At 33.6% G+C, this 27859-nt stretch overlaps 2 protein-coding genes across 2 annotated transcripts; both read right to left on the bottom strand.

Moving 5' to 3' along the window:
• Positions 1–15585: 15585 nt before the first annotated feature.
• On the bottom strand, positions 15586–16537 carry LOC146907200 (uncharacterized). The gene has a single exon (XM_085727683.1). The coding sequence runs from the start codon at positions 16501–16503 to the stop codon at positions 15586–15588; it is 918 nt and encodes a 305-aa protein (XP_085583809.1). The 5' UTR covers positions 16504–16537.
• Positions 16538–20363: 3826 nt separating this feature from the next.
• Positions 20364–21521, bottom strand: LOC146907201 (uncharacterized). The gene has a single exon (XM_085727609.1). It carries the CDS (start codon positions 21454–21456, stop codon positions 20467–20469), a length of 990 nt encoding a protein of 329 aa, XP_085583735.1. The 5' UTR covers positions 21457–21521; the 3' UTR covers positions 20364–20466.
• Positions 21522–27859: the final 6338 nt, after the last annotated feature.

Below are 27859 nucleotides of genomic sequence, written 5' to 3' on the forward strand. Positions count from 1 at the left end.
AATGACTCAGAAAAGTGAAGGGAAAAATGGGGGGAAAATATTAGGGCAACAATAGCTTGAAGGGTTAAGCTTTAGTAATTAAGATTCGTAACAAACGACCTAACACTCAAAATATAATATTTTTCTGTACTTACGTGCATAGAAAAACAAAACAAATCTTCATTTAAAAAAAAAAATATACATTAAAAAAGATAAAAACAAAACAAATCTCGAAATAGTAAAGTACGGATTCTCCCGTAAAATATTGATCTCAATATCCTTATAAATATTGCTTGTTGGATTGGTACCCCCACATCAACTATTTATTTCTCGAAAAGTAGTTTTTAGTTATTAGGGTTCGACGTCGACTGCAATCTTTCAGCCATGAATCATCAGTCTCTCACCACCAAAATCACGGCGGAGTCGCCAGCGATCCTCCCGGAGAAACTCCTCATGGAAGTGCTTGCCTACCTTCCTGTGAAAAGTCTACTTCGATTTAAGTGTGTCAGTCATTCGTGGAAAGAACTCATATCCACTCCTTCCTTTATTATATTGCACCTGAAGCGATCAACAATAAGGCGCTCTTATATTTAGTTTCTTTTGCGGCTTGTGCGTCTTGTGCAGGTTTCACGTCAATAATATTTGCTGATTAAGTTTTGGTGATAACGTTTTCAACTTTCCCTTTATTTTGTTTTCTATTCAGTATTATCTAGGTTAAGAATAATGATTTGTATTTTGAGTAACAGTGTGACTTGGTTGATCCTTTACAATAACTAAGTTTTGAATAATCAATTTGTGATTATCTATTGAACTCTTTGTGTGTTGATGGATTGACTTTGTTTTTCTTATTGAAAATTATCTTGTTATATGGTAGTTATCAAATTTGGAGTTCCAGAGTTTTGGCATAGCTAATTTAAATTATTTATTAAAGTTATCTTCCGATTAGACATTATTTTTGTGTTAACCCTTGAATTTTGACGGAATGGATCCTGGTAATTTGGAGTTGGGTCTGAAGTTAAATAAAATTTGATCAAAAATTATTTCATCTAAATCTTTATCGGAGAGTTCACTAACTACTTGAGCCTGATTTACGAACCTGAAACTTGACAGGAGCATATACACCAAAGATCTCAAGCGGGCTATTAACAGTAACTAATTTGGTTTGATGGTATATTAATTGAGTGATAGTCTATTAGTTATTGTTAAATGTTTGACAATCAACCTGAATTTTTTCCCTGTTGGTGTTTTATGATGATGTTGCTGGTGTTTGTTAACTGGCTACATCTCTGTTGTGATTTATGTCATGATGCCTTTGTTACTATTTATCAAAGTTTGCTTCTAGGCCTTGTAATTTCTTTAGCACTGCAACATGATTACTTAACAAGGGCTTGTTTTCTATTCCTTTTATTTTATTTTGATGTTATGTATCTGTCTTGATGCAACTTTAAGTTTGTCGAGATAAAAGATCGTTTGTATATAATATTTGAACTCGTCAATCTAATAAGTTTTTTTTTTTTTTTTTTTTGAAAATAAAGGATAACAACGTGAGGGTTCATACAATGTCCCAAAACGGATAATACTTTAGAACGTAGTCACGTACTTGAGGGTGGAATAAAACAATTGTCTTGCTAATCGTAGCTTTGTGTTATGAATTTACAATTTTTTTTTAAAAGAAATGAACAGTTTTGAGTAAATTAGAGTCTATCCAAATAATTTTTGTAATACAACTAATTTTGCTCATTCCCTAAATAAAAAAAAACTAATTTTGCTCATATTCCATTTGAATCATATACATATCGGTCCCTTTGTCAAAAAATAAAAAAAAATATCGGTCCTTTTTTTGAGGTATAAAATATCGGTCCTTAGTATTTGGTCTTTTCCATTTTGCTGAAAAGTCAAACCAACACTAGTTGGTATTTGCAAGTCACATCGTTCCTTATAATTTTATAACTAGTGGCGTTGTCGGGACCTTGAATCGGGGTTCAAACTTTTAAATTTTAAGTTTAAATGCAATTTTGATCCTCTTATTTATAATTTTGTTAATTTTTTGTGCCCCTTTTTCTAAAAACAACGTTTTGATCCCCTATTTAGAAAATCAACAAAAGTTTTTGGTGTCCCTTCTCTTTTGATGATGTGGTGCTAGGGGTGGGAACATGCCAGGCCGTCCGACAGGGGCCTACGGCCTAGCCTCTTTAAAGCCTAACTCGGCCCAACTCGTTTATTAACAAGGTCGGGCTCAAGCTTTTTATAAGGCAATTAAATAGGCCAAGCTAATGCTTGCAAAAAAGCCTATTAAGCTCATCAGGCCGGCCTATTAAGCTTTTCATATATAATATATCTTCCATTGTTGATATTTTTGAAGTTTTTTTTCATAAACATAAACCTTCATATGATTGGTTATTTAGTAGCTGATATATTGGTGTGATTAGACCTTCGTAAGAATTCATTATTTAGTAGCAAACATATTTGTGTGTTTTAGGCCTTAATAAGTTTTAACCAATTTAGGAGTAGGCTTACATGTGTTGCAAGGCCTCAGCATAAAATAGGCTTTTAAATAGGCTTTCAGGCATCATCAGGCCTTTAAAAAAGCCAGGTCATGCCTCGAAAATGAGCCTATGACGGGTAATAGACCAGGCTCATGCCTATAATTTTTGTAGTAGGTCAGGCTTAGGCCTTACAAAGCCCGACCCAGCCTAACCAATTTCCACCCCTATGTGGTGCGCTCATTAATGACGTGCGTTCTACATATATAGTATTGTCTACTTGATATCGTCATTACTCATTTCCACTTCATTATTATTAAAATTAAATAAAAAACTTTAATAATTAGAATTTAAAAACAAAAATCTGAAAATAAAATGTTTATATAATTGAAGAACCCTAACTTGTAAATTCTACAAATTGATTTTCCTCCCCAAATTGAATCAGCCCCATCCACAGTCCTATATAGCCTCTTAAATACTGAACCCTAACGTGTGTGCATATTTTATTATATTTGTTTGTATAATTTTGATTACAATTTTTAAAATTTTAAATATTAATGGATATTTGTACACCAATTTATTTACAAATTATTGTCAATGCATATAACGAAATTATTTAGCACCTCGACATATTTTGGTTTGCCTATATAAAAAATAAGAATAAAATAACAATCATTTATTGTTTATTCTAACAATAATTAGTTAAATAATAACATAATGTATAAATGACTTGTTGTATAAAGGAAAAATCATATGATTACGATAAAAGAATATTTTTAAAAACTACATTTTTTGTAAAGTTTGTTTTTGAACAAGTCAAAATGAAATATATATATATATATATATATATATTAACATAACAAAAGTGACCCCCTCCTGCACAAGGTGTGCTAAGGGAAGTCAGCAAGAGTTAGTACAAAGGTAGCAAAGCCAAAAGCAAAGGTGAGCTGCCGCAAAGCAACAAAGTAATTGCAAAGAAAGGCCCATACATGCTAATGGGTGTCGCCGCCACTCATGGTAAGTGTAGGAAAAGTTTATCGATTTAGCCTTGAGCCATGTAAAAGAAAGTAATTTAACTTAATCTAGCAATTGATGTAGCTCTTAAAATTGGTTGCTGAATATCTGATTGTTTCTTTCTTTCCAGATCGTCCAACTACATGCGAACCATATAAGTTTTAAGAACGGATGAGTCTGTCTGGGGAATCCACCTAACTGACTGAATTGATGGAAATGATCGTGAGCACAAAAAGAATCGACGGAAGAGATGCCAAGCCAACTACAAATTTGCGTCCATAACTGAATGAAATGACGACAAGTAATTAAAAGGTGATCTGCTGACTCCTGAATCCCACAACCACCAAAGAAGGTATTTGCTACTGCTTGAATGATACCGCTCATAATGAGATTATCCTTTGTTGGAAGACGGTTGTGGAATAGGCGACATGCAAATAAAGATATTTTAAGTGGAACGTGTTTGAGCCAAACATTAGATGTGTTAACCTGCACAGTATTTTGGATTGGCATTGTAAACATGTGATAAACACCGTTGACTGAGAAACCGTTGATTGGGTCAAGTAACCATTTCCAACGGTCGTGAACACCATCCTGCAAAACAATGTTATGAAGCAGAAAACAATAGTTCCTAAGAAGGTCCTCCTTCCATGCAAATAACCTTCGTCTCCACTTGCTTCTTCAAACAAAACCTTCATCTCCACTTCCATGCCTCTCCTCCCTCATCCCACCCTAATTGGTGCATCTCTGCCACCGCGCACAATGGGTTTTCAGCCAAAACATACAAACGACTAAACCTATCACACAAAGGGATATCACCTAATCCACCTGTTCGTCAAGAAAAAAGTGTTACTACCATCTCCGACCTCCCGAAAAATATTATCACCAAACCAGATCCCCACATATGCCATCACGAATATCTGCCATACTCTGCCACCAAGCGAAACCTAACCTATTGCCCTCCTTAAGCCACCCCTTCTTCCCTGTAACGAGCCTTCAACATGCTATACCACAACCAATATCCTCCAACACCATTTACCTAGTAACGACAAGTTAAACTCCCCCAGCCTTTTGACACCTAACCTTCCATCCTCCTAACTCCAACAAACAGAGTCCTAATTCACCCAATATATTTTCCTAGAATCCTCACCCCCTCCCCCAAAAAAAAACTTTTAAAAATAGATTCAATAGAAGAGATTATACACGCAAGAGCCTTGAAGAAGGAAACAAAGTAAATCAGACGACCACCGAATGAATGATTCTTGCTTTTCGAACTAGACAACGTCATTAGTTGGTCATCCATTAACTAACACTGATGCCGTTGCTGAACCAACACATTCTAAAATCCACATGCGCAATAAAACTGGGAAATTCATTTTTTTTTCATAACATCATCCAAATAATGCCAGTCCAAAGAATCAAAAGCTTTATCAAAATCTACTGTAAAGAGCAACATCTCCTAATTGAGTTTCCTGGCATCATCAACCATTTCATTTGCAATGAGGATTTCGTCTAGAATCTGTCTTCCCTTGATGAAAGTTGACTAAACATGCGACACCACACTCTCAATAACAAGGTGCAATCTGTTAGCGAGGACCTTCACCCGCACTTTATACATACAACCAATAAGAGAAATATGACGAAAATCATTAAGGCGCTGAGGACTATCTACCTTTGGAATTAGAGATATAAAAGTTGCATTGATTCCTTTTGAGGGCTTCCCGTTTCGATGAAATTCAATAAGAAAGTGCATAAAATTCTCTTTGAGCTCATTCCAAAATTCTTTAATGAAACCGAAATTTATACCATCTGGATTCGTGCTTTTGAAACTATCGCAATCCCAAACAACTTTCTTAACCTCCTCCAAATAAAAGGGGCAAGTTAGCTGACCAGGATAAGCAACACTTAACTTTGAAAAATTCAAGCCCTGTATGTAACACCCTACTTCTATTAAGCGGTAAAACGCGCGAATATACGAACATATTCTAGAAATAGATGCTACGTCATCAAACCAAACATACATGCATAATTATGATGTTACATCTCATAGCAGCGGATCACATATATAATCCATAAACAACTACAAATCTCAAAATAAAGATACAAAAATACATCCTCCGATGTCAGATACAATAATATCTCAATTCCAACTACATAGACAACAAAATCCAACATGCAGGAACTACCCTAGATCAGAGCCCTAATCTAGACACTTGCACATAAAAAGAGGAACTCCGCTCCTCGGTAACATCAAGCATATAGTCTAAGCATCCTGCACTCTATCTACCCGTCCGTACGGAAAGGTAGGTGGTAAACCACTGAGGGTTAGCATTACATCATCATAATCCATATAAGATTTAACAAGAACATTGAAATGAAGATATATTCAAGAACGAAGGATAACAAGTCATACATGCATTCACAAATATTCACAACACACACATCATTCAATATCATCATTCCAAGTTTGTATCAACAAGTGTATCATACACATCTCACAATTTCAACCATGTCAATTAACAATTAACAAGTTCAAACATCAAGTACAATTCAAATGTAATTCAATTCACCAACAATGTATGCAATAGCTCTAGACTCATCTAGATGCATGCGGTACCATATCACCTCAAGGTCGTCACCTTCGATGCAACAAAAACATCGTAATCACCTCAATTGGATATAAAATCCACCACCATCAGTCATGAATGCATGAACATATGACTCGACTACAATGCATATGTTCACACATATAAATCACCTCAACATCACCAACATTTGATATGTATGTAATCAACAACAATTCACCATCACATAACATATATACAATCACCGACAACATTCATAATTCAATCCACATGTAGTTGTCACACACATACACCACCAATCATCTCCACATAATTTATATCAAATATCCACAAGAATTCACAAGACAAAGGATTCTTAAAGCCATTTTCAACAAAGTTCGTCTCTTAGATCACAACTTAAAATTAATCAAGCCTTTAAGCCAAAACCAAGTAAATAAGTTCCAATGCCTCAACTAAACATACCCCTAGGCCACATATGAGCGCAATAGAGGATGCCTTGGCGTTTCACCGGCCAAGTGTGACGAAATCAATAAAAACCCAAAGTTCGTCTCACTTTATCATTTTCCACAAAATTTCTATTTTCAAAGAAAAACAAGTTAGATTCAACACATCACAGTTTAAATACCTTAGTTGAACTCATAAAAATCAAGTTTCATTGATTATAAACAGTCCACAAGGTTTGGGTCGACTTAGAACTAGTTATGCGGGATTTTTTGATAAAACTTTTCAAGAGTATTTTCCCCATAACTTGAAAACCAAAAACCATATCCAAGTCAAACCAAAGCCTCTAGAAAGCTAAAAATATTCTCTACAATTTTCATGTTTATACCAAAAGCCAGTTCAAAACAAAAACGAGGGATAAAGGCACAAAAACGCAAAACAGGGAGTACTGACCCGTGCAGCTCGCCGTTGCGAGCAGGTCCACTCGCGAGGCGAGTGATCAGTTACTCGCCGTTGCGAGTAAGTTTACTCGCAAGGCGAGTTATGATAGTTCAGTCTCGGGAAAAACCTCATTTTCACCCCCAAAACCCCAATTTTGACATCCCAAAGCTCAAATTTGATCCCAAAGTTTGTTTAAACATTTCCAAACATGAAAAGACACTCGATTCCATATAAAATTTGCCCCAAAACATTCTCTTAACAAAAATCACCATTTGACCCATTTTTCATTAAAACTTCAAAAACAACACAAGGTCATAGTAAACTCCACAATTATGATTACCCAAAGTTTTAATCATCAACAACAACATCTCTTAACAACAACAACAACTAACCATCATGAATCCATCAATAATTCATCAACAACAACACCTCATATCATCATTTTTGGACAAAAATGCAAAGCACACATATAACCACAACTTAAGCATGTAGTCTCATCATCAACAACTCAATTAACATTCAATTTGCATACCCAAACATTGCATCAAAACATAAGCACAAATTTACAATTAATTAGGTTCAATTCATCAATTTCAAAAAATGGGTAAAAGGGAAAAGTTATGAAATTATGAGTGAAGCCTAACCCTCTTACCTCTAGCACCAAGAATCTCTAATCCAAGCTTCAATTTAGCTCCTAGATGATGAATTCCTCTTCTAGCTCTAGCCTTCCTCTTCACTTCTTATCTCTTCTCTATCTCTATCTCTTCTCTTCTCAAATGAAAAATGTTGGTGAAAAACCCTAACTCTTTACTAACATTAGTTTATATAGGCTCACTTAATTGGGCTCATCTCACAAACCTTAATGGGCTAACCCATTTCTATTCTAACCTCAAAAATGTTACTACTCACTTAACGGTAAAATATAACACTAACGGTCACTTAACGGTAAACTAAATAATTACCCCACTCTCCAACACTTAGTAAAATAAGAACTCTCACTAAGCGCTAAAAATAACCTTCAGCAAAATTACAAAATTACCCCTGCTCTCAAAATGACCAAAATGCCCCTAAGTTCAAAATGACTAAAATACCCTTCTAACACCGAATTCTACAATTCCCAACCAAAAATACACACGGAGGCAAATAATCACACAAGAGAACATATAACACAATTAAGAATAATAAAAATAAATCTAATCGAAAAATCGGGCTGTTATACTCTACCCCGGGCCTCTCAACACGAGGAGACTTAAAGTCATGTGCAAAATGAGTAAAGACTACTGAACGGATATGCTGAACACCTTCAACTTGAACACCATTTACATTGATCATAGTAATTGCATTTGCTCTCCGTCGACTACACATGATCCCATGGAAAATTTTTGAATTAGCGCCATCTTCCTTTAACCAGTTCGGGCGAGATTTTTGCCAACAAATGCTCGAATGAACCCGCGCCAACGAATTTAAGTTAATAGACATATCATGAAGTTCCACTAGCCCCGTCCTCGCCTAAAGCCGAATCCTCCCCTTTTAAGTCCAAAGATGAGATGTGGTTCTGAACATTTTTCATTCAACCTTCCATATTACGAGTGTTAGACTGATGCCACTCCTTATGGTGGCTTTTGATCAGCTTAAGCTTTTCCTTCAGAAAAAAAATCTGCCCCAGCCCTGAATTTGATAAGAACCCGTCTTGTCACGCACGAAATTCTTATAGCCTAGAAAGTCATCCCAACATTTTAACCTACGAAGAGGCTGCGGTCCCCAGTTTGCGGAATCCACTAGGGATGGCAATGGGTACCCTATGGGTAGGGTACTATAGTGCCCATCCGCATACCCACATTTGTAAAAATACCCGTACTCATTCCCGTACCCTCGTGGGCAACAACTTTAGTGCCCTTCCCCATACCCTATGGGTACCTAAGGGCACATACCCGCACCCATTACCCGCACTTTAACTATGAACAGACAATAAAAACATCATAATTGAAATAAAACTACGGTCTAAATTTTTTAAAATTTACTCAAAAAATAGTTCGAATCGTAGTATTTAGTGAAATAAAAAACATCCAAAATATCCCTAAAAAATTGTACACCGGCATGATGGAGTTGTTATTATATTAAGTAGTTTTTTTTGTTTAAGTTTAGGTATAGGCTTAAATAGCTAGATAAATAAATTAATTATACACAAAAAATAAATAAATTATTTATGATATTATATAAATATGTATATGCGGGGCTGCGGGCCTGGGCAGTATAGTACCCTTACCCGTGCCCATACCCATTAAAATTTGTGGGTATTACCCGGACCCGTGCCCATACCCATGAAAGCGGGGTTTTACCCTACCCATCGTGGGTATTTTTTGCGGGTATCCATTGGGTCTGGGTCCAATTGCCATCCCTAGAATCCACAGATAGTAAGAGAGGAACAAGAACAGAGAGACCTCTTTGTTGAGCCATTTGGATATTATTAGACCACTTCATACACAAATTTTCAGATAATAGGAATCGATCTAAACGACTCATCGAGAACCCATAACCGCGATACCAAGTGTCGACCCTCCCACTTAACGACAAATCCACCAAGCTGTTATCGAAAATGAAGCTATTAAAAACATCAGAATCGATCTGACAAAAAATTGACCCTCAACTCTCCCGTTAATCTACTGGACAAACTGAATTGAAATCCCAACATAAACAAAGATTATAATTTTCTAGTTTGATGAAGAAAACCTGAGAGTCGGTCCCGTAAAGCATGTTTTACTGCCAAGTCACACATAGCATAAACATTAATAAAAACAAGTTCATTTTTACTTTGAACAAACTGCCTTGATTGCCAAAAAACGATCGATGTTTGTAGTAAACCACACTTCAACTTCTGAAGTATCCCTCATAGATAACAAACCACCTCACGCACCAACCGAAGGCTGAAAAGAATAATCGCAACCCGAATCACCACAATTCGACAATACAACAGAGTCGTCCAAACAACCAAGTTTCGTTTCTTTAATACACATGATAAATGGTTTTTTATCACAAAATAATCTGTACAATTCTTTCCTCTTTTCCAAACTCCCCAATAATGGGTGCCTCAACCACTCATAATAAGTGTAAGAAAAGTTTATCAATTTAGCCTTAAGCCATGTAAAAGAAAGTAATTTGACTTAATCTAGCGATTGAGGTAGCTCTAAAAATTGGTTGCTGAATATCTGATTGTTTCTTTCTTTCCAGATCGTCCAAACACATGCGAACTATATAAGTTTTAGAAACGGATGAGTTTGTCTGGGGAATCCACCTAACTGACTGAATTGATGGAAATTATGTTTGCACAAAAGAACCGACCAAAGAGATGCCAAGCCAATTACAAATTTGCGTCCGTAACTGATTGAAATGACGGGAAGTAACGAAAATGTTATCTGTTGACTCCTGAATCCCACAACCACCTAAGCAGGCATTTGCTTCTGCTTGAATGATACCCCTCGTGATGAGATTATCCTTTGTTGGAAGACGGTTGTGGAAGAGACACCATACAAATAAAGATATTTTAAGTGGGACATGTTTGAGCCAAACATTAGCTGTGTTAACCCGCACAATGTTTTGGATTGGCATTGTAAACATGTGATAAAATCGCTGACTGAGAAACCGTTGATTGGGTCAAGTATGCATTTCAAACGGCCGTGAACACCATCGTGCAAAACAATGTTATAGCTTTTTTAAAGAAATAATTACTTTTAAGTGTATTGCATCCGTTTGTTATAGTTTTTAAAAAAAATCAGAATCTAAAATAAACCAAAATCTGAATTATAATATTAAAAAAAAAATCACTTTTATTTTAATTCGTAACAAACGAACCCTAGCACACAAAATTATAATATTTTTTCTGTACTTAACGTGCATAGAAAAACAAAACAAATTACCTAAAAAAAAAAAACAAATCTTTATTTAAAAAAGAAAAAAACAAAACAAATCTTCAAATAAGGATTCTCCCGTATAATATTGCTCTCATCCGTTGCACGAACATAATATATATTCTTATAAATATTGCTTGTTGGATTGGTACCCCCACATCAACTATTTATTTCTCGAAAAGTAGGATTGAGTTATTAGGGTTCGATATCGACTGCAATCTTTCAGCCATGAATCATCAGTCTCTCACAACCAAAATCGCGACGGAGTCACCAGCCATCCTTCCGGAAAAACTCATCATGGAAGTGCTTTCCTACCTTCCTGTGAAAACTTTACTTCGATTTAAGTGTGTCAGTCATTCATGGAAAGAACTCATCTCAACTCCTTCCTTTATTAAGTTGCACCTTAAGCAATCAGCAGTTAGGTCACGGTCTATAATGGCATAAGGCACCTTTGTATTTAGTTTCTGTTGCTACCTGTGCGTCTTGTCCAGGTTTCACGTCAATAATATTTGCTGATTAATTTTTGGTGACAATGTTTTGAAGTTTCCCTTTTGTATTCTCTAGTTTAAGATATATGGTTTGTATTTTGAGTAACAGTGGTTGATCGACTATAGTGTATATCACGAGTAATAATATTAAGTGGTTGATTCTTTACAATAACTGAGTTTTGAATGATCAATTTGTGATTATCTATTAAACTCTTTGTGTGTTGATGGATTGACTTTTTTATTTTTTTATTTTTTTTTATTTTTTATAGAGAATGATCTTGTTATGGTAGTTCAAATTTGGAGTTCCAGAGTTTTGACATAGTTGGTTTAAGTTATTTATCAAAGTTATCTTCCTACTATATATATATATATATATATATATATATATATATATATATATATATATATATGGGTAATGCTAATGCACACCCACTTGAATTTTAGTAGGTGTGCATTAGCATCATACACCTTTTTGCTTTGGACTTAAAAACCATTTTTTCCTTTTTAAACAACTTAGATTAAAGGGTAAGATAGTAATTTTATTTGTTTATTGAAAACATACAATTAATTTCCCCATTTTTTCTTATTTTTTCCGTAAAGAGGCTTTGAACTTGCCATCATGTTCTCTCTCCAAAAAAAATAAAGTCTCTCCAAAACATGACCGCCCATCTTCATTGCCGGAATCCAAGCTACTCCGATCACATTTCTTCATTATATGTTAAGTTTGTCTTCTACCAAAAAAATATATTAATTTATCCTTTTGGTATTAGAATTTAAATAGCTTTAGTTTTGATACAAATTGTTAACCCTGTGCTGATGAATAAAGAGGAAACAAAGGTATCTATCAAAAATCATGGACGGTGGTGTTTTGTTTTTTGCCAACAGCAGATGTGATTCATAGACAATGGAAATAAAAATTTTGGTGTTGGTTAATCAAAACAATCAAAATAAAAATAGAAGAAGGTTTAATTTTTTTTTTAGGTGTAAAAGAAGGTTTTCTTCTTTCCCTGTGCTACAACGTGATTGTTTAGGAGCATGAAAGAGAAGATGATGAGCAAGAATGGCAAAATTACTTTAAGAGGCATATGCTTTTAATGACAATTGAAGAAAGAGAAAGGGTATTTTTGTCCAAAGTGAAAAGGTGTATGATGCTAATGCACACCTTCTAAAATTCAAGTAGGTGTGCATTAGCATTACCCTATATATATATATATATATATATATATAGGGTTATGATAGAAGACACCTTTTATGAAGGTGTCTTTTATCAAAGTTATAACTAAAAAGTGAAAATCACACCTTAAGGTGTGACTTGATAAAAGACACCACCAAATGGTGGCTTGTAACATAACCCATATATATATATATATATATATATATATATATATATATATATGTGTGTGTGTGTGTGTGTGTGTGTGTGTGTGTGTGTGTGTGTTAAGCCTTCGATTACGTGAACTTCAGAGTTGGGTTGGGAGGTAAGTAAAGTGAAAAATTATTTCATGTAATAATTGAATTTAGTTCTCCCGAATGAACAAGAAGGACCAGAGTTGTTGGATGTTGCTCGGTGTTGCTATAAATTAACAACGAAAAAGCTCTGTGTCAAATTTTAGCCCCTTCGAGTCGGCAACAGAGCAACAACCCAATGACGCCCACCATTGTGGAAGGTTTGTTCTTTGATGGAATTCATTGACCACTTCAGCCCGATCAAGGGTTTCTATTATAAATTTTAATGTTGTTTGCAACTTTTGAAATTATCAACCCATTGCCTTTTTTGTCTTTCTTTGAATATAGTTTAATTTAATTGACAAACAATCACTAGAGAGGTTTATAATTTAATAGAGTAGACTAGACTGTTACTTTTTTTTTTCCTCCCAATTTTTCCTCTTCCACGTGAGTCAATTTTTGAGTCAAAAATGAGTTGGTGTAGATTGCTATTCTTAGGGAAAAAACTTGCTGAATTGGTCAACTCCTTTTTCCACTTATTCCATAATCTTATGGCACCACGTTCCTATAGTAACTGTATAGTGCTAAAGATCAGCCCTCAACGTGTTACACGTTTCTTGGCTTTGTGATGGGCAAGACTCTATGAAAGGGAAATATATTCTCTCTGTTTAAATGGTCACTGAACCCATACTCTTCTATCTACAGAAAACTACACCATCGAGTTTGAGTGAGTTAAGGTTTAGAATAGTTAAACAAATTGGTTGCAGCAGCAGCAAAAAGCTCTTTTCTGACAAAGCCATTTGGTTGGAGGTTAAACAACACATTTAAACCAGTAAGCGAAAGCAAATTAAGAACGCTAACCTCCGACCATTTCTATGTGAGAACCGATTTGTTTCACTATTCTAAACCTTAACTCACTCAAACTCGATGGTGTAGTTTTCTATAGAGAGAAGAGTAGGTTCAGTGACCATGAAAGCATATTAAGAACACTAACCTCCAGCCATTGATATGTGAGAAAAGAGCTTGTGCTAAAAACGATTTGTTTCACTATTCTAAACCTTTAGCACTGTAGAGTTACTTTAGTTCAAATAGGTTATTTTAGTTGATAAACTATTTCACTGTTACCCCTGCTGTCAGTTAATAATTAAATGATGCCGATGTAGCCGTTAACTTGTTGACTTTGATCAAATCACTGTCTTTTAAAAGCTTCAGGGTGTCAAAACGTTACGTTAAATGGTCACAAATATCATTTTAGCACTATAAATATCGTCTAATAATGCTAGAAAGGCATTTGTTGCAGTAAATAGTTGCCTTTCTAGCACTATAAATGATCATTTGTGACCATTAAACGTGCTTTTTGACACCATGGAGCTTTTAAGAGACAACATTATGATCCAAGTCAACAACTTAAGGACTACATCAGCATCAGTTAAACGGATACTAACAGCAGGGGTAACGGTAAAATAGTTTATCAACTAAAAGGACCTATTTGAAAAGGACTAACTTGGGAATCTTGTCAAACTAAAAGGACCAAGAGTGGTATTTGACCGAATTGATACATTTATTAGTTTTAATGAAAAAGATAAGAGTAATTGAGAATGGGTTTAATTGACAAATTGTACCCTTAAATTACCAAAACAACAGTTAAATATAAACATTAAATCCATAGTCAAACGATTAATTAATTTTTTTAGTTATCATTTCCAATCCTAAAATTATCTATTACTCCTTCAGTTTCTTTTTAAGTGTTGTTTAACAACGGATTTAGCTTTCTTATTCAACTGTTGTTTTGCTATTATAAGGGGTATAATCTGTCAATTATACTCTTTCTACTTACACTTATCTTTTTCAATAAAAATAATAAATGTTGTCTATTTTGAAAATTAATTTTTTTTTCTAACGAAGTTTGTTTATTTTTATCTTTAAATTTAAACGAAATTTTGTTAACTATAATAATAGTTTCATGAAGAGCTGAAATTCTATAAGCAAGATGACTAACATTGTTTCAAATTTCATATGCAAAATATAAAAAAAAAAAAAATCTTCTAATCCCTTGGTTCAGCCCCCCCTGAAGGTTTCGTCTGATACAAGGTCTATATTTATAGTAAAAGAATCTCTAAAAAATTGGAACAAATCTGACGCATAAAAATACGTTTTATTTTTATGCATCAGCGCAAAATCGAGGCTCGATTTTGCAAATCGTGGCTCGATTTTTCCAGAAGAAAAACTCCCAAAAATGCACCCAAAATCATGGCTCAATTTTGACAGATTTATGATCCTCAATTTCGAGTCACTTTGACAACAAAAGATTTAATTTGCTCCCTAAAATCTCAATTAACTTTTCAATATCAAAGTAATTTATATCTAGTGACCAAAAAAAAGTAATTTATATCTTGTTGTATAAATTGCTACAAGGAGTACAGTGAAGGAGGTAAAAATATGCTTCAAAACAAGTTTATAAGAAGGAAATTATGTATCTTGTAGTTTATAAGAAACAAGTATATTATCTAGGTACGGTCCAAGACTATAAACATAAAAAAAATTAAGTATCATAATCATAATTAGGTAACAAGTTTAATTAATGAGAACAAATTAAGATTACTTGCAGAATTGAATGCATTAAGTATCATTGCTGAAAATACCAAGTTCTATATAATACTAAATGATTCGAGAACAAATATATACTCGTAGAAAAACTGAACATGAAAATGCTTCTTTTATTCCAAGTAATTTCATTGATACAAATTTAGAACATGGAGATACTCAGAGAAATATTCTAAACAGAACAATAATGTTGCTTTAATCTCTAGTAATTTCTTTGATACAAAGCAAACATGTTGCTTTGATCATTAAGTATCTTGCTCAAACTATGATCCTTCCCACTATCACATGATTTCTGGTAAACAATCTTCTTCCTCTTATGAATCTTGTTGAGTCTTCTATCCTCAAGTGCCCAACTCTCTTTCAAAGACTTCCACTTGTTCTCAAAAATATCACTAAGCTTCATAGCAATTTTGTGAACAACATCCCTTTGAGGATAAAGCCATCCATGATAGAACACAAACCTCATATCCTCAGCAAACTCATCCGGTGTTGAATAAAATTTCAGCTTGGCTTCGATATCTTTTAATCCAATTGCCTTCAATTTATCGGACGTCTTCGATGACTTGTTCTTCAAAAACTTGAGATCAAGAGGGTTTTTCAAAGCCCATCCATCTCTTCCGGTTATCATTCTACTCACTATCGCCCAACATTGCATCCTTTTATAACGCTCCATTGGGGTTTTCTTCTCTTTATTCATCATCAACTCTGCACCATTACCCAAATTCTCATTCTTCTTCTTGCAGCCAACATCATCCTTTGATTCTATTGGAAAAACGTTTAAGTTTTCTTTTCCAAAAGATATTTTTGAGTACGAACGATAGGCGGTAGAAACAGTTGTTGTTGTTGTTGCTGCTTTGTTGGAGTGTTCTTTTTTGTTGTTCTGGTTGGTATCAACAACGTTGTTCTTCTTATGTTGAGACAAAGATATTGTTGAATCAAGCCAATAGCCAGTGACAATTGGCTTTGCATGATCTTCCATCTTTCTCCTCTTGCTAGCTGATCCTTGAGAGTGATCATCCATAGAATCATCAATGAGTGAACTAGCATGCTTTTTAGGATAAGAAATCTTTATAATAAGACGTTTACGAGGTTCACTGGTAGTAATCAATGAAGAACTCATGATTTTGTGCTTATAGCAAAGTTGAAATCTGATGCTTCTTTGAATTAGGTTTAGGTTATGGGAAGGTGTTGGGTTTGTTTTATATATATGATGATCGAATCAAATCTTTTAAACTAAATCTTTTGAATAAATCATTTGAGTAACAAACTAATATGATATATACGAGTTATTTTCCTCCCAAATCTATTATATAATATATGAAACTTAATAACTTCCCTAAAAAAAAATGAAACTTAATAACTACCAAAAATACAATCTTAAGTCATTCTAATTATTTGACACGTCATCAAAATTATATTTTTTGTGTCTTTTATTTTAAGATCCCCCTATTATTTCTCAAATCGATAATTAAAACAAACTACAACAAACAAATTTTCTCATGATAACTTACTTTTCACTTCTAAATATCTAGAGTCCGTCCTTAAAAATAAAAAAAACAAAAAAAAACTCTAAGAGTAAAAAATAATCTCCAATAAAAACTGATAATTTATTCTCTAATTACTACTCTAATTCTATCAACAACACAATTCTAATCATTTGACGCTTTGGATTTTTTTTTACTATTTTGTGTCTTTTTGTTACAAAAATTAAGTTAATTTTGTAACAAAATATTTGTTTGATTTAGTTGTGTTCAAACAAACTAAATAATTAAAAAAAAAATTTACGATAAACAAACACAAAAAAAAAAAAAAACGAATATGATATATACGACAATTAAGGCATGAAAATTCGGTAACACGGAACTTGTGATCTTATCTTACATCTTACATACAACATAATTAGGAAGAACAATGATAATCAAACTTTTTCTACTACTATTAGAAAATAGTACTCTTTTTTTGGTGGTGGTCGGGGTTTGAACCCCAGACCTTGCATATATTATCCATTGTCCATACCCAACTGAGTTAAGATCACAAGTACAGAAAATCGTACTCTAGTAAAACTTTATAATTATCCTCAGTTAAACTTATAATCTTCTTAATTTTATGGACTTAATCATCGTCATAAAAATTTAAAAACGAATTTATTCATATTCTGAAAATTTAATTTTTTTTTCTTGAGTTTAACTTCCAAACCTAACTAATTAATTCAATATATTGTCATTTTGCAGATATATCACTTTCAAGCCTAACTAATTCTTCTATCATCATTTTGCAGATTTATCACTTTCAACCCCCCTTCCTGTGTTTTTCTCACCTTCAGGGATCACATTTCAATTTATATTTCTAGCCTAATAAATATGTATAAAGCAACTTGTTGTGTTTTGAAAAAAATGCAAAGGAAGAAACAAATTATTCAACAAGTGGAAATGTTGATAGTGGTTACAATTACTTGATGTCATGTGATTTTATATTGATCTTGCATTTGATGAAAGAAATCATGGGGATAACATATGTGCTTTGTCAAGCCTTGAAACTGCAATATCAGGATGTAGTTAATGATATGTTTCTGGTTGGTAACACAAAAACTCTTATTCAACAATTTAGAGAAGATGGTTGGGGTGAATTGTTTGTTGATGTGAGGATTTTTTATGTAAGACATGATATCGACATTCCTGATCTAGATGATTTCCATTCAGCAACAAGATTTGGACGATCTCGTCTTGAAAACAACCATGTAACAATAGAGCATTACTTTAGAGTTGAAATATATTTTCCTACCATTGGTAAACAATTAGAAGAGTTGAATAGTATATTTAGGGAGCAAGCAATGGATTTGTTAACTCTAAGTTGAGCTTTTGCTCATAAGGATAATTATAAAGCTTTTAACATTGATATTGTTTTCACTCTTGTTGAAAAATACTATCCCAAGCTTAAATTGCACTGTCAACTCCAACAATTCATTGCGTGTGGAGAAAATCTTGCATGAGGTTCGGGGAGGGATGAATTATCGTCTGAGGTGGATGGATGCTAGGGTTGCGCAATAGTTTTCTGACTGTGCTGTAACTTTTGGATAAATTATGTTTTTAATTTATGTTTAAAGTTTCAAATTATATAATCTGAACTGCGTACTAGTCTTTGGGGGGTTTGGTGCCTTGCAGATTATATAATACAAATTGATATTAGCTTTTTCAGATTTTATTGACTGATTTGTGTTGAGACAATATTCAGATGAACCAGGACAACTTGCAATTTTTTTATACCTTTTTTAGGGGATTGGGATTATAATAATCCAAAAATCATGAAAAAAATGGTTCAAATTATAGAATCCGAACTAGGTATTTTCTTCAAATTAGAGGGCGCGTGAGAAGTACAGAGGCTCGGAAAGAAATTCTCATCTAACAAAAATTAGTTAAAACCCATTTAGACCATGATGTGTCTTTTACAAACCAAAATACTACAGTGACGCATATTTATTAGACGGTTGTGTACTTTATGTGTGTGTGTGTTTTTAAAGGAATATATTATTGATCGACAAGTTTTGGTAATCTCTACATTTTTTTATTTGAAAATAATTGGAAAAATTCAAATCACTTATAGTGACATGCAACTAAATTGCTAACATTACTTGTAGTTAAATATATGAGCAATGGTTCAAACATGACTTTTACCTATTGACAAAGCATAATTGACAGCAAAATTATTGTCTCTCCGATATTTACCTACAGAAAAATTATATTTATTGACGGAATATGCCGTAGGTAAAAGTTTATTTTCTTCTTTTTTCAAAGTTTCGAGCCCTGTACCAAGAGCTTTGTTGCATTTTCACAATGCCCCTCTAACTTTTTTTTTTTTTTTAAAGTTTATAATTTAAGATGACGTGTCAATATAATAAAAGATATTATTTGATGCTAGTGTATATGAGTTTCCTTAATCTAATATAAAAATTAACCTTTTTAATTAAGGAGCTATTTTGCTCTATGGGTTGATAACCTCCAATTCTATGCCGTGCGTTACACGTCACAAAGGAAAATAATTTTAAGTATATTATAAGAGGGAGATATGATAAGAGAAAATAATTTTAAGTATATTATAAGAGGGAGATATGATAAGAAAGGAGTTTATAACTTGAAATAATTGGTTAAAACTCATAAAATTGTGTTACTTTATAGTATTTCATTAAGAAAATTTTCAAAAGATTTAATTTGCTCCCTAAAATCTCAATTAACTTTTCAATATCAAAGTAATTTATATCTTGTTGTATAAATTGCTACAAGGAGTACACTGAAGGAAGTTTATAAGAAGGAAGTTATGTATCTTTAAAGTTTATAAGAAACAATTATATTATCTAGGTACGCTCCAAGACTATAAACATGAAACATTAAGTATCATAATCATTGTTATCAAAAACGCGACTTAAGTCCCAAAATCCTGGTTTTTGCGACTTTGCGTAGCTTCAACGACTCAAATCCATAGCAAAGTCCCAAAAACAGGCAAAATCCTATCAAAGTCGCACAAAATCGCACAAAATCGTGAAATCCATTCAAAATCGCAGGATTTTGATGGATTTTGAAGGATTTTGTTCATTTTTTTGATAAGGGTCAATTTTTGACCCAGTTCGTAAATTGACCCGATTTGAATCCATGACCCGTTCTATAAATAACCAAAAGGCAAATTTTTTTCATTCTTTCACTTCCCCCCACATTTATGTATATGTATTTTGTGGATTTTGAACTTTAGTCATTTATGACTATATGCAATATATAACATATATTTAACATTATTTTTGTTTTAATAGAATCCTCGATTTTGATTGCGATTTTACGAGTCCCGATTTTGCTACTCCCTTTCGACTTGAAGTAAAGTCCCGATTTTGATAACCTTGATCATAATGGTAAAAATCATAACAAAATTATAATTAGGCAACAAGTTTAATTAATGAGAACAAATTAAGATTACTTGCAGAATTAAAACTGAACATGAAAATGCTTCTTTTATTTCAAGTAATTTCATTGATACAAATTGAGAACATAGAGATACTCAGAGAAATATTCTAAACTGAACAATAATGTTTCTTTTATCTCTAGTAATTTCTTTGATACAAAGCAAACATGTTGCTTTGATCATTAAGTATCTTGCTCAAACTATGATCCTTCCCACTATCACATGATTTCTGGTACACAATCTTCTTCCTCTTATGAATCTTGTTGAGTCTTCTATCCTCAAGTACCCAACTCTCTTTCAAAGACTTCCACTTGTTCTCAAAAATATCACTAAGCTTCATAGCAATTTTGTGAACAACATCCCTTTGAGGATAAAGCCATCCATGATAGAACACAAACCTCATATCCTCAGCAAACTCATCCGGTGTTGAATAAAATTTCAGCTTGGCTTCGATATCTTTTAATCCAATTGCCTTCAATTTATCGGACGTCTTCGATGACTTGTTCTTCAAAAACTTGAGATCAAGAGGGTTTTTCAAAGCCCATCCATCTCTTCCGGTTATCATTCTACTCACTATCGCCCAACATTGCATCCTTTTATAACGCTCCATTGGGGTTTTCTTCTCTTTATTCATCATCAACTCTGCACCATCGCCATTCTTCTTTAAGCCATATTTTTCAGTCCTTGGGTGATCTTTGACAACAGAAGGTGTACTTGTATCATTACCTGAATTCTCATTCTTCTTCTTGCAGCCAACATCATCCTTTGATTCTATTGGAAAAACGTTTAAGTTTTCTTTTCCAAAAGATATTTTTGAGTACGAACGATCGGCGGTAGAAACAGTTGTTGTTGTTGTTGCTGCTTTGTTGGAGTGTTCCTTTTTGTTGTTCTGGTTGGTATCAACAACGTTGTTCTTCTTATGTTGAGACAAAGATATTGTTGAATCAAGCCAATAGCCAGTGACAATTGGCTTTGCATGATCTTCCATCTTTCTCCTCTTGCTAGCTGATCCTTGAGAGTGATCATCCATAGAATCATCAATGAGTGAACTAGCATGCTTTTTAGGATAAGAAATCTTGATAATAAGACGTTTACGAGGTTCACTGGTAGTAATCAATGAAGAACTCATGGTTTTGTGCTTATAGCAAAGTTGAAATCTGATGCTTCTTTGAATTAGGTTTAGGTTATGGGAAGGTGTTAGGTTTGTTTTATATATATGATGATCGGATCAAATCTTTAAAACTAAATCTTTTGAATAAATCATTTGAGTAACAAACTAATATGATATATACGAGTTATTTTCTTCCCAAATCTATTATATAATATATGAAACTTAATAACTTCCCTAAAAAAATGAAACTTAACAACTACCAAAAATACAATCTTAAGTCATTCTAATTATTTGACACGTCATCAAAATTATATTTTTTGTGTCTTTTATTTTAAGATCCCCCTATTATTTCTCAAACTGATGATTAAAACAAACTACCACAAATAAATTTTCTCATGATAACTTACTTTTCACTTCTAAATATATAGAGTCGGTCCTTAAAAAAAACTCTAAGAGTAAAAAATAATCTCCAATAAAAACCGATAATTTATTCTCTACTTACTACTCTAATTCTATCAAGAACACAATTCTAATCATTTGACGCTTTGGATTTTTTTACTATTTTGTGTCTTTTTGTTACAAAAAAAAGTCCAAAAATTAAGTTAATTTTGTAACAAAATATTTTTTTTATTTAGTTGTGTTCAAACACACTAAATAATTAAAATAAGATTTTTAGGATAAACAAACACAAAAAAAAAACTAATATGATATATACGACTTCTTTCAAGAAAGATCTAATTTCATATATACGACAATTAAGGCATGAAAATTCGGTAACACGGAACTTATGATCTTATCTTACATCTTACAGACAACATAATTAGGAAGAACAATGATAATCAAACTTTTTCTACTACTATTAAAAAATCGTACTCTAGTAAAACTTTATAATTATCCTCAGTTAAACTTATAATATTCTTAATTTTATGGACTTAATCATCATCATAAAAATTAAAAAACGAATTTATTCATATTTTGAATTTTTTTTTCTTTCTTGAGTTTATCTTCCAAGCCTAACTAATTCAATATATCGTCATTTTGCAGATTTATCACTTTCAAGCCTAACTAATTCTTCTTTCATCATTTTGCTGATTTATCACTTCCAAGTCTAACTAATTTCCAATATTAAAAAAAAAACAATTTTTTAACAAAAGGAGGAGTTTGTTTGAAAATTTACAAATTTATTGAAGTAATGAATAAACAAACGATTTTTTTTTTTTGCTAAGCAAGGAGAGAGACAAACGTCAGGAGGCAACACCGACATCCCAACTAAATGGCACCCCGGGAAGCCTCCGTCGTATGCCTGTCAAACTCTAAAATTTATTAAAAAGGGGGGAAAAAGTCTGTACAAAAGAGAGGGGGGACTAGACCAAAACCCTCAAAAATAAGAAATGCAAACAAAGCCAAAAAAGAAAAAAAAATAACAGAAAAAGACAAAGGAGATCTATAAAAGGTATAGAAATCCATATAAGTGTTTCTAACCAAAGTGAACTTTGAATCCCATAACTCATATTCGCCAATTTGTCCGCACAGCTGATACCGGCACGAAAATCTACGGACAATCCTATAAAACAGAATCATTTGGAAGATGGAGGACCACCCTTTGCACGAGTTTGATAGGACGTGCCAATGACGTGCTTTTTACGATTTTGCTTCTGCGCCTTTGTAAGAACTTGAGTGAAGCCTTCATCAGCCATTCGTTGATCATATTCACGTATTCTGGCCCATAAATCCAGGCCATCCTGTATGTTCCTGCTGATATGAACTTGTTGTAGTACAGGTGGGCTTACCTCTGCTTCATCTGTGATATTGTTTGCTGGATGTTGGAGTTGTAAGGCATCATGGTCTACATCTGCAACAAGGGAGTCTTTGTCATTTCCCCGATCAACTATGTTTTCCTCAGCATCTATCTCCTCTAACACATGTATAGAAGTACTAGGCAGCCGGCCGGCACGAGATGTAGTAACTTCTGTCTGATCCTCAAATGCGTAAGTAATAACTTCAAGCTCTTTATTGACAGTATTCAAATTTTCCTGAGCAGAAAATATATCCCTTTGTTGCGCCAAATTTTCATCTGTAATGATATGCTCTGCGACATCATCCGCCTGTAATAAACGAATGAACCTTTAATAGTGAAGAATAAACGAATGTAATAATAATAGTCATGAAATACAGTGAAACGCTAAACAAACCTTTAATTTTTTTTTCTTTTTGTTTATCACTTCCAAGCCTAAAACTAATTTTCGATATTTTTCAAATAAAAAAGCGACTTTGTTTATTTTTTTTTCTCATTATTATCTGATTCTCTTTATTTATATATTTAATTATTTTTTTTAGTTATAACTTCCAATCCTAAAAATATCTACTACTACTATTATAAGAAAATCACACTCCAGCAAAATTTCATAGTTATCCTCGGTTAAACTTATAATCTTCTTAATTTTATGAGGTAAGTCGTTATTTAAAAAATACAAAACTAATTTTATAATATCCCACTCGTCAGTTAATGGAATATTACCAGTCGAACGTGTCAGAGGTTAAGTGTTCATTGAATCCATTTACAACGGAGAACGTCTATAATGCAGTTTCAGTAGGTTTCACGCGGGTTCAGTTAACCGTATCAAGTCAAGAACGTCTAAGACCAAGGGTAATATAGTATTTTCAAATAAGGAGTATATAAGTAAGTTTGAGCCAAGATTATTCATTTGTATTGGAACTTTCTTTCTCTAAACATTCGGAAGCAAAATTCTCTCCTCCCTCTCTCTAAAGAAAATCGCCCCATCTTCCTCTTCAATCCATCAATTCTTGCAAGCAATGTTCATTTGAGTGTTTGAGCATGAATTGGGTTACCTCTTGCACAAGGAGCAACTAGAAAGTTGAATTATGCATGAACTTCAATTCATCCATTATTGCATGTGATCAAGAGCTAGGGTTTGGTCTTGGGCAAAGTTGAAGTGAAGCTAAGAACAATTGCAGGAACATGTTAGGTGAGTTCTTAGATTAGTTTACCACCTTTGGGTTTGTTTGATTTTAGTAAGAGAACATGAACTTATGCTAAGTTTAGTATGATGTGATTTTAGTACCCTTTTATGCCAATTGTTGATTGAAACATGTTTGTTGAGCCATGCATTTCATTTCATATAGTTTTTATGTATTCTGGATGATTATGGTGCATTAGGTTGTTTGGAATTGAGGTAAAACATCAAAAATCGCATTTTCTGCACTTCTGATACAAAGAAACTCGCTATTAGCGAAATATTTCGCTAATAGCAAAATTTCCCAGAACCAGTTGGCAAATTTCCCAGAACCAGTTGGCTAATAGCCAAATTTTCAGATAGCCATCACAGAGCCACTTCGCTATCAGCGAAATTCTGGCGAAAATGGCAGACAAAGTTTCACTTTTAGCTGGCTTTGGGGCCTTGCATGCCGTCTGAAACCACTTGTTTAACGCTTATTAATCTAAAGAAAACCCTCAATCTCCAATAACCTATTGTACCATCATACTTGAGCTTCCAACGAAAAATGCATGATACATATGAACATATTTCAACAACAATGGCACTTGAGAGAGATAAGCAGGTTTAATCGGGTAGCGATAAACTAAGAATAGGAAAAAGCATAGAGCCTCGACATAGATCGTCAAGAACTAGAATGTTAGCAAGAACCCTAAGCAAGTTAAGTTGTGAATTTATAGGCATAATCTCTTCATTATGATCAAGAATGATTAAGTAACCAAATATCAAGAGAAGTTATCATGTATGGTCAAGACCATAAAGTAAGATGTAGGGGTCGTGTCTTTTCGTTATCCACGCCAAGGGGGATACGAGAGGTTCTTGCCAGGGGGAACGGGATACGCTCCGCAAGGTGGGCCCATACGTCACTGAGGGAGTCTGATGTACCTTAGCTAGGTTTTCATCGGTCAAGTAAGGGAATGTACTTGGGTTACTCCACCCGATGCCCTCCGTAAAATGAACCAAGATAATATTGTTTGTTCAACGCTAACATCTAACATAATGAATGAACATGTTTACGAATATGATTACGATATGTTTCAAGACAAGAACAAGCTTATGCAATAGAACAAGTTATGATGATATATTGTCGACGGTCTTAGTAACTCCCCGATCGTCCAGTTTAGGAACATGTCATGAATGAGTTATGTTTAGGTTTTGATGCGTTAGCGCGTCTCGACAAAGCGGTCCTAGGTTCCCTTGACCGCCATGACATGTAGAGTACACGACAAGACTTATGAGCTAAGTTAAGAAGAACCCTACGACGGATCTAGTATGCACAACCGTCTAGGTAAGCATGACCCACACACGTATATTCAAGCGGCGGGTTGTATTGTAGACACGTGGTGACCATAGGTTTTCTCGAGGTTACCTATAGCCTAAGATTAGGTAGAACTTACTGAGACATTATATCTCATTTCAATCCTTATTTGTTTCAGATCAGCAGGTTGGTTCAGCAAGAGTTAGCAAGTCGTAGCCGAATGGATAATCAGCAAGTGTTCGTTCGTACCCGCTGCAGGATGTTTGGGTTTCAAGAATGTATTTTCTATGTTTTGGACTAGTAGTAGTGTATTGTTGATTGTACGAACGCACATTGTTGTATAAAATATTCATTCGAAGAATTTATGTTGTAAATTTTAATGTATCCAGTACTAAAGATAATGCACATGCTAAACTTTCTAGATACGTTTAGTGTGGGCGTTACAAATTTATAGTGGTTACAATTACTGTGATACGAGCTACAGATACTAGGTGGGGATCACATTTCAATTCATATTTCTAGCCTAATAAATATGTATAAAGCAACTTGTTGTGTTTTGAAGAAAAAAAATTGCAAAGGAAGAAACAAATTATTCAACAAGTGGAAATGTTGATAGTGGTTACAATTACTTGATGTCATGTGATTTTATATTGATCTTGCATTTGATGAAAGAAATCATGGGGATAACATATGTGTTTTGTCAAGCCTTGAAACTACAATCTCAGGATATAGTTAATGATATGTTTCTGGTTAGTAACACAAAAACTCTTATTCAACAATTTAGAGAAGATGGTTGGGGTAAATTGTTTGTTGATGTGAGGAATTTTTATGTAAGACATGATATCGACATTCCTGATCTAGATGATTTCCATTCAGCAACAAGATTTGGACGATCTCGTCTTGAAAAGAACCATGTAACAATAGAGCATTACTTTAGAGTTGAAATATATTTTCCTACCATTGGTAAACAATTAGAAGAGTTGAATAGTATATTTAGGGAGCAAGCAATGGATTTGTGAACTCTAAGTTGAGCTTTGGCTCATAAGGATAATTATAAAGCTTTTAACATTGATATTGTTTTCACTCTTGTTGAAAAATACTATCCCAAGCTTAAATTGCATTGTCAACTCCAACAATTCATTGCGTGTGGAGAAAATCTTGCATGAGGTTCGGGGAGGGATGAATTATCGTTTGAGGTGGATGGATGCTAGGGTTGCGCAATAGTTTTCTGACTGTGTTGTAACTTTTGGATAAATTATTTTTTTAATTTATGTTTAAAGTTTCAAATTATATAATCTGAACTGCGTACTAGTCTTTGGGGGGTTTGGTACCTTACAGATTATATGATACAAACTGATATTAGCTTTTTCATATTTTATTGATTGATTTATGTTGAGACAATATTCAGATGAACCAGGACAACTTGCAATTTTTTTAAACCTTTTTTAGGAGATTGGGATTATAATAATCCAAAAATCATGAAAAAAAATGGTTCAAATTATAGAATCCAAACGAGGTATTTTCTTCAAATTAGAGGGCGCGTGAGAAGTACGCAGGCTCGGAAAGATCTTCAAATTAGAGGGCGCGAGAGAAGTACGGAGGCTCGGAAAGAAATTCTCATCTAACAAAAATGAGTTAAAACCCATTTAGACCATGATGTGTCTTTTACAAACCAAAATACTACAGTGACGCATATTTATTAGACGGTTGTCTACTTTATGTGTGTGTGTGTGTGTGTGTGTGTAATTTTTTAAAGGAATATATTCTTGATCGACAAGTTTTGGTAAATTTACTTATGTTTGGTACATAATTTCAGGGTCGTCCCCGACAATTTGGAGGCACCGTTATAATCTCTACACATTACTTGTGTTTAAATATATGAGCAATGGTTCAAACATGACTTTTACCTATTGACAATGCATAATTGACATCAAAATTATTGTCTTCCCGATATTTACCTGCTGAAAAATTATATTTAGTGGCAGAATATGCCGTAGGTACAAGTTTATTTTCTTCTTTAATTTTTTCAAAGTTTGAAGTCCTGTACCAAGAGCCCTGTTGCATTTTGACAATGCCCCTCTAATTTTATTTTTTTTAAGTTTATAATTTAAGATGACGTGTTAATATAATAAAAGATATTATTTGATGC

The sequence above is a fragment of the Medicago sativa genome, chromosome 7 (genome assembly GCF_051527215.1).
Source record: "Medicago sativa cultivar Bolivia chromosome 7, Bolivia_mono, whole genome shotgun sequence".
Taxonomy (NCBI): domain Eukaryota; kingdom Viridiplantae; phylum Streptophyta; class Magnoliopsida; order Fabales; family Fabaceae; genus Medicago; species Medicago sativa.

What these genes read in the sequence shown, in the direction of transcription:
- LOC146907200 (XM_085727683.1), bottom strand. Translation starts at nt 16,503, where the DNA reads ATGAGTTCTTCATTGATTACTACCAGTGAACCTCGTAAACGTCTTATT.
- LOC146907201 (XM_085727609.1), bottom strand. Translation starts at nt 21,456, where the DNA reads ATGAGTTCTTCATTGATTACTACCAGTGAACCTCGTAAACGTCTTATT.